Source organism: Lepidochelys kempii, chromosome 5 (genome assembly GCF_965140285.1).
Source record: "Lepidochelys kempii isolate rLepKem1 chromosome 5, rLepKem1.hap1, whole genome shotgun sequence".
Classification (NCBI taxonomy): domain Eukaryota; kingdom Metazoa; phylum Chordata; order Testudines; family Cheloniidae; genus Lepidochelys; species Lepidochelys kempii.
In genome coordinates this window covers 131,032,245-131,048,599 of record NC_136384.1, presented here as the reverse complement: position 1 = coordinate 131,048,599, position 16,355 = coordinate 131,032,245, and the positions used below count along the sequence as shown (strand labels likewise).

The following is a 16,355-nucleotide window of genomic DNA, read 5'->3' as shown; positions in this document are numbered from 1 at the left end:
AGGAACTAAATGTAACTGTCAGTTCCAGTAAACAAGTATCCAAAATCATGTTCTCTCTCTCTCTCTCTCACACTCACTCAGAATGAAGCAGAAAGAAAACAGCCAAACAGAACGAAGAAGAGACAAAGGGAACAACAATAAAAAAAAATTAGTGATTTAGTAGGTGACATTTCCGCATCTTAATCAGCATTAAAGCAATGCCCCCTAGCACAGTTTCACGGAGCACTTTGCTATAGGGGCCCCCACATTTTTTATGACAAATGAAATCAAAATCTGACCACCAGTAGCCAGAAAACTGATGGCACTTTTTGAACGAGTATGGCTATTAGGATCTACTTATCTAGTGAGTCTCCAAAATGGGTAAACATGCAGGCAGTTTCAAGAAGAAAAAGTATTCTTAGATTGCGGACTTAAAAAGTTGTGCTGCCACTGTGCACTGTTATTGCTTTGTTCGATCCAGTGGTGTTGAAGTGAATCCTATATGAAAAAAGTATATCGGTTATTAAGTCTTAGCCACTTTGTGATCTTTTGGGATGGTCCATTTATTTTAAATCTATCAAATCCACTAATGTGCCTTGTGATCCAAATAAAGCTCGAAACTCAGATACAGCTGGCCAACCATTAGATTAGCGCTTTGATGGCTAGACCATACAAATTTTTGTCCTCTTTCTTCTGCTACACTAGCTCCCAGGTATCCCCTTTCTCTACAATGTCCTCAGAGTTAACAAATGGTCTGAGATAGATTACGTGGCAAAGGAGACAGAAGATCACAATGGTGACAGTGTCTCAACTCAACAGATTCCAGGTGCTATATTACACATTCCTCTATGGAAATTATGATGAAGGCTAAGGCATATTTCTTTTTCTCTGACAGCATCTAAAAACACATAACTGGAAGAATGATTTTAAGTACTAGGCAATCTTATGACTCCAGACTGCTCCCATTCAGAGACATAGCTCAGATCCATGACTACGGACACAAGAGTACAAAAGCATGAAACAGCAAATGCAAAATATATGGTAGAGTTTCATCTGGTTTTGCTGATAGATCTCACTATGTGTGTGAAATAGACTTTGTCCAATTAGCTGTGAAATGAACCCTTCTCTCTCATGAACAGGTAAATCCAGGAAGGAAAGCTTGGTTCCACTATTGACAAAGATTATTAATGACTACATGAAAGCATCATGCCAGTCTCTTTTAAAGTAAGTGGTGTTTAACACCTTGCACAAGAAGCCATCTTCTGTTTTACTCTGTTTTCCATTCAGTCCCAAATCTCCCCATTCTAGAGATTTAGTGAGAAAATATCAGCTGGACAACTGTAGCACGATATAGATTCCAGTTATATGAGGGCTGGATAAACCTAAAAAACTACACTAGTATCTTTGGTTGATCTCGGCTACGAACAAAAGTCAGGTGTCCAAGTTGATCTTGTTATATCTTTCAGCAGACTTACTGACCATGCTGCATTGGTTCATATGAGTGACTTATCAAGAGGGCAGTGAATGATCACCTGTGCCTTGCTGTCAAGGAAGTCTTATTGTACTCTCCTGTGTTCTGCCACAAGATTTTCCTCCTACCACCCCAGTCATTTAATGGCTATGGGAGGCCACTTACTGGACATCTTCAATCACTTCAGGCTGCAGTGCCATCCTTATGCCGACACCCTAGTTTTACATTCTCCTCTGAGACAGCTGGTTTGAAATTTAAGCCGGACAAGAATGAGACACTGCTCATGAGCAGGGAAATGATTTTGAGGAGCTTGCTGAATGACAGTCATGAAAATTATTAAACAAATATGCCAATCACTAGTGAAACGGTGCAAAACTTGGTGTCAACCTCAGTTCTGCTCAGTCCGGAGGATAATATTCTGATAGTCAAGAGTAGCTATCATCTATGCCTTCCTCAGCAATGAGTGTAGTATGAATACCAAACAGACAACTGCCCTTACTGTCTTCTTGGGAGGGGACAAAAAAAACAGGATGCCCACACCTGATATTTGTCCATCTCTGCATATGCATTTTAGTCTTAAATGTCTCATATTTCATTTTAGAGGGAGAATCCATAAATGAGTGAATCCATACATGAGTGAATCTTTTTCCACAGCTCCCTTTTGTACTTGCCCAGGAAGGACACTTCACTCCCAGTGAGGGTTCCAGTCACTGGCAGGCTGGTAAACTCTCCATTCAAAACGTAACCTAGATTCTCTGATTGTCATGGAATGCCAACCATGAGTTTGGCTAGAGCTCCCTCCAGGAAAAGGCTACCGTGGCAAGAATAGCGAGCACTGTCCCAATACAGAAAATATTGACTTGGTTTTGCCTCTCTAGTTCTACTGTAATCTGCCCTGATGAACATTTGGTCAGTCCCTTCCATCAAAGCAGAGGTTCATAAACTGACAGGGAAACAGATACTATTGTGTTCAGAACTTCAAACATCATGAGCTTCAGTGACAAGATGTGCCAGCCTAATCCACATATGGAGATGGGCCCGGATCACTACAGTGATGCAGGAAACTAGCATGCCCAACATCTTCAGATTTCTATCCAACACTCTGTCTGATCCAATTAGCTGTGTTCTTGCTGACTGTATTTTGGTTACTCATGGAAAACTGACACCTTGTCAGGAGTCTAATAGCACCTTAAGTGGATATTTTCTTCAGCAACACTCTGCTTTCTTGATGCTCTTTTACAAAACTGATTGATTTCTCTTGATGAAACTCTTGATGCCATCTAGAAATGGATATAATTCTCTCTTCTTCCCCCATGAAGATAGATATTGATATTACTAGGATCATAGTGAACACACATGGGCAGAAGACACATTCAGATATAGGACCTTATACTGGAGGCAGTTGTGTAGAGCAACCCTCAAAAAATTCAGGCAGGGATAATACAGTTTACCTTTCTCAAAGGGACTGATATGATGAAATAGTCTAAGTCACCTGATTGACTTCAGCTCTCCATTCTAATAAGGTGCACTAGTTGAGAGATTTTCACATCAAACTCTCACAACCCTTCAAGTCTTCTTGGGGATTACTGAAGATAACTAGAGTAAGCACCAGACATCACGTCTGTGTTACTGGCTCTATAGCACCTATTCGCAGTAAGTGATCTATTGGCTTCGGAAGTGAATTTGCTCTTCACTGAATTCAAGGATGTTGCTGGAGTGCTCAAATCTTTGTTTTAACTTTACCCAACAACTCTTCTGAATAACTTCTAGCACCCACCTGTCTCCTGTCATGCATTTCTACTCCTGCGACAGTTTTCCCCCAATTAGTTGGTTGTCTTGGGACAGGAGTGGGAGTCATGCTGCTGATCTAGAAGGAATGGTGGACTGGAGAAGTCAGCCCTGGACTCCCCCTCCTTTGCTTGAACAGTCCCGCCTGCCTCTGGACTAAGAGTCCTTTCTGTGGTACCTGTTTGAATTGAAGGAGCAAAAGGAAAACTTTACTGGCTGTTTCAAATTATATATATATATTTTTAAATAGCTGATGGGAGCCAATGTTTTTCCTCTGTATTTTCTAAAATGGTTTTGCCTAATGGCTCCCAATCACCTTACCAACTGAATACTTAGAGATACTCATAATGTGTTAGATTTATGGGCAAGCTTTCTGAGACACAGGTGATCACTGGCTACTGTGTTTACTGCCATAGATATCTGAGAACCTAAAAGAATCCATCGAGGCAACCACACTACAAAAGAAGAAGCAATTGTAATTTTCTTTTCAAACGATTTAATACCTGATGACTACTCTGAAAAAATTCAAAATCAGCTGATATTAAGACTCTTTTGCTCCGAAGCGTTTCTTAGCAGTAAGACATTCAAAATTATTGTGAAACCGATGTATGTATATCAGTAACTAGAAATTTGCCATCTAGCATGCCTCTGCAATGAAGTTCAATTAACAGGAGCTTTGACAGCCATAAAGTCTATTTAGACTGGCCCAAATTATTGTATGGGGGTTATCACCTGAACTTACAAATTGCTTAGTTGACCTTTATTACAAATCACTGGTTGCATGGGGAAAGTGAATTCAAGCTAGCATTCACTGAAGCTGGGGGGGGAAGTGATAACAAAAACAATCACTAAAGCATCATTCCATTTCAATGCTGCTATGGAAATGCAAATTTTATACTGTACACATTTCACCTATCACGACTACACACCATAAATAAATATCCCCTGTGCAGCTGGAAACAGTAAGTCAGGGTTGATTTTCTTGGGACTCTGCCCCTGGAAGTGTACAAGATACAAGGCCCAACAAAAGGTTAAAAATATGATCAATAAGACTACTGAGCTCTCCCTCCCCATGTCACCCAAGAGTTTTATTTTTGATACATACAAGACATAATTCCTACAGACCCCCATTTTGAACTATACACACCAGTGAGCCACATGTGTTGGCCAACAGGTGGATACAGAAAATAATCCTATCAACTGCTGCTTAGTGATGAAGTTATGGGACATACACAGTATGACGCAGATGCATCACTTCATGATTAATGGCTACCCAAACTATACAATGTACTACTATGATCTTGCATGTGCATAACTTTATGATTAACAAATATCTAAAGTATATAATGTAGCAATATGGTCTCAGCTTCATGAATGTTCTGAAACATGATTCAAGAACAGTTAAGTTAGAATCTCAACTTCTTACAAAATTTACTAACAAGATCTCTTATCCCAAGTGCTCACCTTCCCTCAGTATATTCTGTCATGTTCCCTCCTTCTTCAGATGGTGAGAGTCCCTTTTTAGATTCATGTTGTTACAATACCCGATTTATGTTGTGGATTTCCTGTTTTTTAGGCCTAAAACATTGACATTCATCTTTCATGATACATAGACTAGTAATGATGGTGCTAGTCTAAAATTGGGCATACTATACATGTTTTCTTTTTTGCATCCTCTTTAATGTCCCCTAAACAACAACATTCGAATAGTAGAGCATTTTTAATCACACTTAGGAGCAGCTAGAACTGTTGACATATTGTTTGAACATACCAGGATTCCTTTCTGACAAAGCATGTACAAGGCAGCGTAGCTTTCATAACTGATGCCTCTGTTTCTGTGTAGGAGGACTTCAACTTATCTGTGGGATATGTGCCAAGATGTTGCCCTTTGAGAGTTTTATTTGTTACTTCAGTAAAACAGCCATGTCTGGAAAATCTCCATGAAACCTGCTTTTTTGCATTACTTTTCTGTTGGGCTTATTTGTATTTCCCAAATTCTATTATACAATTTCCTCCAGAGCAGAATGAAACTATATGGCATAGGACCTTCTTAAAAGTTCCAAGGAGGAGGTAAATATTTTCTTCATTTTTAAACCAGGATTATCCTCTTCAGTTCATTTATATTCTTCCATATTAAGTCCTCTTACAAAACATTTTAAGCATTGCCTCAAAATATTAGACAACTTCTGAGTTTCCTTCCACTTCCTCCTGTGTACTGCAGGCAGACTGCTACTCCTTCCCTCTGTGGAATAAGGGACTGCTGATGAAAAACTAATACCTATTTTTATTCTTTTTGATTTCCTAATCTTCCTTTTGGAGGATTTGTGCAGAAAACTACTTTTAGATTTGTTTATTTGTTTTTGCCCAGCAATTATTTTGATTATGTTCTGTACCTTCCCCATATTAAGGAATAAAGTTGGTCCCTTGACTCTTTATAAGAATATAGGAATTGTCATACTGAATCATGCCTATTGTCCATATTGACCAAGTCCCAAGGCCAGAGAGGCCGGGTAGGGCCAGACTCAGCAGCCACCTCCCCCATTTTTAAGAGAATAGGGTTGCTCTGCTGGCCCAGGGACTAAGTTGCCAGGCCACCAACCAGTTCTCCCCATTGCACCCAATGGGTTGATCTCGGGACAGATTTATTCCCAGCAAATGTACCCCAGGGGGTATCAGGCTCCCTGTCAGGAGAAGCCACAGAGGAAGGCCCTCTTCAGCTGCTGTAAAGTGGGGGACAAGTACCTGCCATATCAGATGCTTATCCCTAGTCTCAAAACAGAAACAGAAATCTCTCCATAAAGGATAGGTAAGTATGATACACTTGAAAATAAGCTTTGAAAATAAACCTCATTTACCAACAAACTACAGTGATGCATTCTGAATCAGTGTATACAGCATCTTAATCCATATTTGGATCCATCAAAGGCCTATTACAAAAAGTCATGACGATCCCAAGCACAGAGAGGTTCCCTCCCCCCTTAATCTTTTAGGAATTGAATGGTCTTTGAATGGTGCTAGATTGGCAGTATTAGAAATAGACCTTCTCTGTTTAACGCAAATCTTGTATTACATGAGCATCAAGTTTCCTTACACTGCCTTGCCGGTTTGACTCAACCATGACTTGAAGGGATTCACTCCAGCAGATGAAATAATAATAAATTACCCATGTCTGTTCAATCTCTGAACTCCGCACTGACACTACTAAAAAGGACGGCAATATGGGGAGTTATTAAAACTTTTTGACAGGTATAGCAGGCTCAAGATTTATCACTACAACATATTGTAATTTATGACATAGTATGTGTTTAGTAGTTTTCATAAATTGTCCTCAACTAATAAGCTATTTTGCATTATTAATCAAATTAAAATCAAACTTTTTAACAGCGGTGTAAAAAGTATTCTTCTTAAGTTTTAACCATTTTATTTCTCAATAAAGTTGAAACTTCGTACACAAACTCTTTGACCAGGTACTTCTTTTGCCTTAAAATAACTGTACTTTTCAGATGTTTTTCTCCATTTTCAAATAACTGTTGGTTATGCTTTAGGTGAAAACACAAACTAAGTTTAGCAAGCTGAGTCCTTACTGGATACTGGTCAATTTTTAATATGAAAACATACATACTTACATTCAGATAATTGGGTACATTTACAAATGATCTATTCTGCATGCAAAAACCCCACAAACCATTAAACAATTTGTTCTTACATCTTTTGAAGCACCTGGGCCATCACAACCCCATTCGTTAAATCCTCCACAGTCTGGCATGGTGCTTCAACATTAAATGTCTGGATCTGAAGGGGGGAAAAATGAAATTTTCTTATTAGCCTGCCTTAACCATTTCTTACTAACACATCAAAGAGTTTTCAAAAGCAACACAATGGTATTGTTACTACCAAACAACAGCAAATGGCAGAGAGAAAAACAAAACAAAACAAAACACAAAGGTGCACAAGTTTAATTCTATCAGTGGGGAAACATTGCAAGTGCTAGATTTCATTTAGTGAACCACAACACTGAGGTTTGTCTTGTTGTAGAGCCATGGACACAGCTTCGTAGATATGGTTGCAACCAAAGTTCTATTATAAGCTCTGACCAAGATTTTCAAAACATGCTGACTAGAGTTACATTCCTAAAGGAGGGATTTGCAAAAGCATCTAATAATTTAGAACACAATTCCCACTGAAGGTTAGTGGAACCTATGCTTTTAGGTCACTCAAGCACCATCCTAAATCCCTATTTAGGCACATATGTAAGACGCCTGATTACTAAAAATGCTGATCACCTAGACCGTCCACTGACTTCCCATGGTTATATAGTTATATATACACATGCATGCGCTCTGAACAATTAACTCCTCCCTAGTGTGGGATGAGAGTGAAATCGTGCTAGTACTCGCAGATTTGTATTGGCCAGTGTTAGTTTGCTATTAATTGCAAGGTGCTCAATTACTAGGATAGGTGTGGCAAAAAAACACATCTAGACAGAGAGAAGTCTCTGGTATAAATATAGAGGTTAAGATGCAAGGTGTTGGTATCTGACTTAGAACTGGGGGAACAGAATGTGGCTCAGTCAATAGTGCCATATGTGGGGGTGAGTGGTGGTTTCCAGTCCATAACAGAAATACATCTGAAGTAGGCTGGGTGGGTGACAGTCATTTTGGTCAACAGGCTGTGACTAGAGACACATACTGGGTGGGGTAGGGTTTCATTTTTGAATGTGCAGTATAATATACACTTCAATATTTGTGCAAGAGGTTGCAAGAACTTCAAGATCAAAGGAGACTTCCCTGGAACTTTGTGCTGAGCTTGCCCCTGACACAGCAGTACCAGACGATGAGAGCTCTCCTTCACTATAGAAGAGTGAGCAGCCATAACACTGTAGAAGTCGACTAACCTAGTTTTCTACTGTCCAGATGGAAACCCAGTTGGGAAGTCCATTGTGAATGCTGTTGTGCTAGGAGTTTGCACTGTAATAAATACTGTGTGTGTTACAGGGCAAGTGATCAAGACTGCTAACATGCCAGAGACCAAATAATTTAAATGGCTGCACTCCCCAAACTGACAGAGCCATTAATGGAATCCACATGCCCATTCTGTGCCTGAGCACAACAAGCAGAGAAATAGGTAACAGAAAGGAAACTGTTTCCATGACGATGAAGTGTATCTCCCTGGGAAACCCTGGGCATTGACATACAGTAGCCTGGAGAAGTGCATGATGCCAGGACTTGAAACAAACCACAAACCCCCACCACCAAACTCTGGACTTCTCAAAAACAGGAAAAGTGAAAAAAACTATTCCCAGTGAACAATATTGACATTATGGGTATTTCCATCCCCACTGTGCTCCCAGGTGATCCCGTCTACCCAGTACTGCCTTGGCTCATTAAAACTTCCCCAACTACATAAACAAAAGGTAGAAGATTCCACTACACACTGAGCCAATGCAGGATGGTGGTGAAGTGTGCTTCTGGGATACTGAAAGCAAGACGCAGATTGTCTGTTGACTGTTCCATGACTAATACTACCATGATCATATCTGCTTGTTGCATTTTACATAACATAAGCGAAAGCAAAGGAGAGGTCACCAGTAAGGACTAGAGTGGCTCAGACAGCCTGCCCTCTACTTTTTCACAGCCAGAAAATCATGTGGAAGCAGCTGAAGGATGAGAACATTACTTCTGATGAGCAAGCGCTACAGATCTGAAACAGAGGGCATCAAGGACTAATGCTTTGTTTCTTTTTAGGACTACTTGAAAATACCTTATTTTGTACAGGGAAGAATGAAGGACTAGATGGCACAACATTGATGTTAACCTAGCATATTTATGCTGTGTTAATTTTTTATTGATGTTATAATGGAGACAGTGTCACCTTATATTAAGTATCATCAACATTAAAAAACAATGCCTTTTTTCCAAAAACAAAACTTCGTTTTAATAAGGGAGTCCAGCTGCAGAAACAATTTTCTTTCCCTGTGTCAAAAATAGGAGTTGAACATCTGGAGAATGGCTGGGAGAGAGCCAAAGAGGTAGATCCCAATCCAAAAAGTTCTATTCTCTGCTTTTGGGAGGGGATGGTAGTGGGCAGCACATGGCAGCGCAGGAGCAGACTAGTTGTAGGGACAGAGCTGCAAGCAGTTTCTTTTGCGCCTTTAGTCATTAAATAATGGCTGCTGAAACTCTGCCTCCCTGTAAATTTCTGCTGTCTATATTTTTGCATGAGTTCTGTCCTCCTGCTGGAGCTGTTTCTGCCTTCCAGGCATGTTCAGGACTGCCTCATCTCTCACTCCGCAAAGTGGTAAATTCCTTCTCATTCTCTGTTCACATTCTCTTGCGCTTTGATGAATTGGTCCTTTCAACTTTGCCACCAACATGGAGTCTGGACAATATGCACAGCTGGACAGCAAGCCCTGACAGAGAAAATAAGATATGATTGAATTAACACGCACAGCAATCCCTCACACGTCCCATGAAATGTCAACAAATGAGACAAAATAAACTCTCTCTTCTCTTTTAAATTCCAATAACTAATCCAGAGCCATCCGACACAGAATGTTAAGGACATATGTTCCCAATTCTCACACAACACTTAAAACTATGGAGAGGTGTGGGACTATTTTAGATCAGGGGAAGCGACATATGTAGTGCATAATGCCAAAATGGTATAAAAAAGTTACTTACTACAAAAAAGTAGGATCTTGGAAAATGAGGGGTTTTGGTTTTTTGTAGGTGATATCCAATGAGAAGCTCCATGACTGGTGATGCTTGGTTAGCTACCTTGCTGATATGCCTTATTTAAAAAAAACAACAACTTCATATTAACTTTGGAGAAGTTGCCATACAAACAGTTCTCCAGTACAGGAGCTACAGACTGGGGTAAAATAAGGGATAGAAGGATCTACGAGATCGCCCTTCACAACACAAAGCACACAGCTTGTTACTTGCATAATTACACTCCAAACTTGTACTTATACTGCTTTACTGGCATTACATAAACAGGCATTTTCATGCATTCATTAGAAAGACAAACTCTAATGTGATTGCAGATAGCCAAGTTGTGCATGCTGTATGGAAATGGCCAGATGCCATTTGGGCCAGCCAATACAATGTAAGGTAAATGCTTTGGCAAGCATCCAATAATTAACTTATTACAGTAAGTTACAGGTCCAGCTGTTTTTATTTTTCCATTGGTGTTTCATGTGACATTAAAAAAAAAATCCCCATTACGTGCCTGCTATTTTGGATGTGGCTATATGGTATAGAACCGCCAGCTGCTGTAAGTGTCAAGCCAAGTGCTTCCTCTCTTACCGTAACTGGCAGGCCATGCAGCTGAAAAGGGTACCACAAGTGAGAGGATGGAAGGGTGGGGCCAAGACAGACCAGTTATGGGGGAATAACGGTTTTGAGTGGGCTGCTGTGGGGCGGTTACTTATACTATGGCAAAGAGGATGAAGGAGGGAGTGGTTGAGGGAGTGAGGACTGGCAGAGCAGGGGGAAGGTGAAGTGGACACTTTCATCTTCACATAAGGCTATAACTGCCCATTCACAAATATTAAGGATGGCATTCATAAGAACCCAGAAAAATTTCTCTCAGCCCCAGAATCTGAAAAAAAAAATCAGTCCCCATCAGTACTGTACACAATAGTAAGCTGCATACCTGATAAAGCTTTTCTCATCTCCAGATTCCACTTCCTCATGCTGAACCAGCTCAGTCATCTCAGGATCTGGGCCTCCATCCTACAAATGGATCTTGTGATCTGGGCAACTCCTGGTCAGGCTCCCTGACCCCCGTTCCTCCTACTTGGCAATGGTGTTCTCTTCTCCCCTGAATAATCATGCTACCAAGTACTTTTTCATTATGTTTGGGAGCATCTTAGGCTGAGCAGAGGAGTGAGTCTTCAGGCTCCTAGCCAGACCCTTGCGGAAATGAAAAATTCTATGCCAGGACTTGAGTTTTCTGATGTCCACTGACTTTACGCTGTACTTTAGGTTTTTGATTTTATCCCAGCGTGGTTTATAAGCCCAGATTATACCAAGTATTCAGATGACTGGTTGTATGTACATAAGAGCATTTAACATCACTGGCCAGCTGCTTCTGGATTTTCTCCTCATCCCATTATAAGATTTGGGCCCAAATATCTGAGCCGGGCAGCAACACAGTCAATAAAGGTTCTCCTTTAAGACATCCTAGTACAGGGGTGACCAACCTGAGCCTGAGAAGGAACCAGAATTTACCAATGAACACTGCCAAAGAGCCAGAGTAATACGTCAGCAGCCCCCCATCAGCTCCCTCACCCCGCTCCCAGTGCCTCACACCCACCAGCAGGTCCACCGATCAGCATCTCCCATGCCCTATCTGCACTTCCCAATCAGCTGTTTTGTGGTGTGCAGGAGGTTCTGGAGGGGTAAGGGGTGGAGCAAGAGCACGGCAGGCTCAGGGGAGAGGGTGGGAAGGAGTGGAATGGAGTGGGGGCAGGGCCTGTGGCAGAGCCAGGGGTTGAGCAGTGAACACCCCCGGCACACTGGAAAGTTGGAGCCTGTAGCTTCAACCCTGGAGTTGGTGACTACACAAGAAGCCGCATATTAACTTCTGAAGAGCCACATGTGGCTCTGGAGCCACAGGTTGGCCACTCCTGTCCTAGTAATACTTGTGATGTTCAAAATCAAAGAAACTTGCAATTGTGAAAGAAGTTGTTTGCCGTGCAAACTGTCTGCACTGAGCTCTATGGTCTGTGCGGTGCTATTATACAGGTAGATGGCTTCTGGCCAAGAAGACTCCTGTGCACTAGGATGAAGAAAATGGACCAGACAAATGGCCTCAGTACTGACTGGAGCACTGTGGGACTTGAGTGGGAGGACAATATGAATTAGTTTACTACTACACTGGCTCCATACTGCCTCTAAATTGCTGCAGCTTGAACCAATATGTAGACCTGCAGAACACAAGTCCAATCCAAATGATATTTGGAATACATTAAACTGTATAGAGAATGTGTATGCAAGATGCTTGACAAGTATGCTGGGAGACCACAAATGTTTCTTAGCCCTGGTCTACACTACAGGGTTAGGTCAAATTTAGCCGCGTTAGGTCGATTTTAAAATGAAAGCATCTACACAACCAACCCTGTTCCATCAACCTAAAGGGCTCTTAAAATCGACTTCCGTACTCTTCCCTGGCGAGGGGAGTAGCACTAAAATCAACCTTGCTGGGTAGAATTTGGGGTAGTGCAAACGCAAACTGACATTACTGGAGCACTCTGCGATAGCTCCCGGAGGCCAAAGTGACCGTTCTGGACAGCACTTTCAACTCCGATGCACTAGCCAGGTACACGGGAAAAGCCCTGGGAAATTTTGAATTTCATTTCCTGTTTGGTCAGCGTGGCGAGCTCAGCAGCACAGGTGACTATGCAATCCCCCCAGAATCGCAAACGAGCTCCAGCATGGACTGAAAGGGAGACATTGGATCTGTATGGGGAGAAGAATCTGTGCAGGCCGAACTCCGATCAAAAAGGAGAAATGCTAATATATATGCCAAAATCGCACAGGGCATGATGGACAGAGACTACAACAGGGACACACAGCACTGCTGTGTGAAAGTTAAGGAGCTCAGGCAAGCCTACCAAAAGACAAAGGAGGCAAACGGTCACTCCGGGTCAGAGCCCCATACATGCCACTTCTATGATCAGCTGCATGGCATTCTAGGGGGGGACCCTACCACTACCCCACCACTGTCCGTGGACACCTACAAGTGGGGACTCTCACACAACAGGGAAGAGGAACAGGGAGAGGAGGAGGAGAATGCGCAGCAGGCAAGCAGTGAATCCGTTCTCCCCATCACCTAGGACCTTTCCAACACCCTGGAGCCAATACCCTCCCAAGTCGGGATCCCTGACCCTGAAGCCGGAGAAGGCACCTCTGGTGAGTGCACATTTGTAACTACAGTACAGGGTTTAAAAGCAATGGTGTTTAATGTTTGATTTGCCCTGAAGAATTGGGATGCAGTCGCGGCCAGTACAGCTACTGGAAAAGTCTGTTAACGTGTCTGAGGATAGAGTGGGAATCCTCCAGGGATATCTCCATTAAGCTCTCCTGGAGGTACTCAAAGCCTTTGCAGAAGGTTTCTGGGGAGGGCTGCCTTATTTCGTCCTCCATGGTAGGACACTTTACCACGCCAAGCCAGTAGCAAGTAGTCTGGAATCATTGCAGCACAATGCATGGCAGCGAATGGTCCTGGGTTTTGGTCGCATTCAAGCAACATTCCAACTATATCTTTCTGTGTTAGCCACAGGAGAGTGATATCATTCATGGTCAGCTGGTTGACATAGGCGAATTTTTGTAAGGGAACAGTAAAAGGACCCTGTTCATGCTGGGTTGTTTGCAGTTGGCTAAAAGGGATCATCCCGGAGAATACCCACATGGCAAGGGGAGGGGTGAACGGATCATCCCAAACAGCCGCCAGCAGTGGGGTGGGGCGAGGTGTGTGCTGCACATCCACCCAGAAACCGCAGCCCCTCCTTTTAAATGTGAAACCCAACTGGCATTGTTTGCTATGGAAAAGGATGGTGCTGCAGTCTGAAACCATTCACATGTTATGAAGGCAAAAGAAGCCAACCCCGCGTACCAAAAGACTTACCAGGGCTGCCTAGAAACCGAATTCTGTTACCCAGCCGTTTGTGATGTGTCACCATACTGGCAGGCGCTCGACATAAAAGCCAAAATGCAACCTTGTACCTAAAGCACACGGGCTGTCTGCTGTGAATTGCTTGATTCACTGCGAAAGAGTCCCCCTTTTGTTCTCAGAAATGTATCATCTTAAATTTTACTCTCCCTTTTTATCTCCCACCAGGTGCAAATGTTTCTAGGCTCCCCCATCATCTCCATCTCTGAGGTTATCGCAGATTAGAAGGTGAGAAAAAAAAAAACCCACTTGCGATGACATGTTTTCCAAGCTCATGCAGTCCTCCTGCACTGATAGGACACAGCTTAATGCATGGAGGCATTCAGTGGCAGAGGCCAGGAAAGCATTAAGTGAGCATGAAGAGCAGAGGCAGGAGGTGATGCTGAGGCTAATGGGGGAGCAAATGGACATGATGAAGCGTCTGTTGCAGCTGCAGGAAAGCCAACCAAGAGCACAGACCCCTGCTGCATCCACTGTATAACCGCCTGCCCTCCTCCCCAAGTTTCATATCCTCCTCACCCAGATGCCCAAGAAAGCCCGGAGAGAGGGGGGGGCTCCAGGCACCCAGCCTCTCCACTCCAGAGGATGGCCCAAGCAACAGAAGCCTGTCATTCAAACAGTTTTGATTTGTAGTGTGGCTACAATAAGCAATGTGGCCTTGTCCTTCCCTCCTCCCCCACCCCACCCGGGCTACCTTGTCAGTTATCTCATTTTATTTTTTAATTAATAAAGAAAGAATGCATGGTTACTTTATTTCCTTTGCCAGCTGTGATTGAAGGGGGGAGGGTGGTTGGCTTCAGGGAATTAAAATCAACAAAGGGGATGGGTTTGCAGCAAGGAGAAACACACACAACTGTCACACCATAGCCTGGCCAGTCATGAAATTGGTTTTCAAAGCCTCTCTGATGCACAAGCACGCCTACCTGTGCTCTTCTGATAGCCCTGGTGTCTGCTGCTCAAAATTGGCCATCAGGCAATTTCCCTTAACCTCCCACACCACCATAAACGTCTCCCCCTTACTCTCACAGATATTATGGAGCACACAGCAAGCAGCAATAACAATGGGAATGCTGGTTGCGCTGAGGTCTAACCTAGTCAGCAAACAGCGCCAGAGAGCTTTTAAACGTCCAAAGGCACATTCTACCACCATTCTGCACTTGCTCAGCCTATAGTTGAACTGCTCCTTACTACTGTCCAGGCTGCCTGTGTACGGCTTCATGAGCCATGGGAGCAAGGGGTAGGCTGGGTCCCCAAGGATAACTATTGGCATTTCAACATCCCTAACAGTAATTTTCTGGTCTGGGAAGTAAATCCCTTCTTGCAACTGCTCGAACAGCCCAGAGCTCCGAAAGATGTGAGCGTCATGCACCTTTCCCAGCCATCCCACACTGATGTCAGTGAAACATCCCTTGTGATCCACCGGTGCTTGCAGCACCATTGAGAAGTACCCCTTGTGGTTTAGGTACTGGTTGGCATGGTGGTCCAGTGCCGAGATAGGGATATGTGTTCCCTCTATTGCCCCACCACAGTTAGGGAACCCCATTGCAGTAAAGCCATCCAGTATGACCTGCACATTTCCCAGAGTCACTACCCTTGATAACAGAACATCAGTGATTGCATTGGCTACTTGCATCACAGCAGTCCCCACAGTAGACTTGCCCACTCCAAACTGATTCCCAACTGACCGGTAGCAATCAGGCGTTGCAAGCTTCCACAGGGCTATCGCCACCCGCTTCTCAACTATCACGGCAGCTCTCATCTTGGTATTCCTGTGCTTCAGGGCGGGAGAAAGCAACTCACAAAGTTCAAGGAAACTGGCCTTAAGCATGCAAAAGTTTTGCAGCCACTGTGAATCATCCCATACCCACACCACTATGCGGTCCCACCAGTCTGTGCTTGTTTACCGGGCCCAGAATCAGCGTTCTACTGTATCAACCAGCCCCACTGCTGCCATAAGATCCCAACTGCCACAGCCCGTGCTTTCAGGAACGTCTGTGTCCATGTCCTCATCACAATCGTCCTCGTGCTGGCGTCTCTTAGCCTGCTACTGCACATACTCCAGGATAACGCGCGAGGTGTTTACAATGCTCACAACAGCGGCAGTGAACTGAGCGGGCTCCATGCTTGCCGTGGTATGGCGTCAGCACAGGTAACCCAGGAAAAAAGGTGCAAAACGATTGTCTGCTGTTGCTTTCATGGAGAGAGGGAAGTAGGGAGGAGTGACTGACGACATATACCCAAAACCACCCTCGACAATATTTTTGCCCCATCAGGCATTGGGAGGTTAACCCAGAATTCCAATGGGCAGCGGAGACTGCGGGAACTGTGCGATAGCTACCCCCAGTGCACTGCTCCGTAAGTCAATGCTAACCACGGTACTGAGGATGCACTCCACCGACTTAATGCGCTTAGTGGGGACATACACAATAGACTGTATAAA

General features: G+C 43.4%; 1 protein-coding gene across 11 annotated transcripts in view; it reads right to left on the bottom strand.

The window, feature by feature from the left end:
• The window catches only part of HOOK3 (hook microtubule tethering protein 3), a 143,161-nt gene that overhangs the window by 111,210 nt on the left and 15,596 nt on the right, over nucleotides 1–16,355 (bottom strand). For 5 of the 11 annotated variants that reach the window (XM_073345890.1, XM_073345889.1, XM_073345888.1 and 2 more), the window contains exon 2: nucleotides 6,945–7,030. In XM_073345890.1, coding sequence (XP_073201991.1) covers nucleotides 6,945–7,030 — 86 coding nt within the window. Of the gene's footprint in view, nucleotides 1–3,227; nucleotides 3,417–4,167; nucleotides 4,235–4,702; nucleotides 4,817–5,009; nucleotides 5,887–6,944; nucleotides 7,031–16,355 lie in introns of those variants that run through there. The other 6 variants (XM_073345893.1, XM_073345898.1, XM_073345896.1 and 3 more) reach the window with 6 other exon arrangements.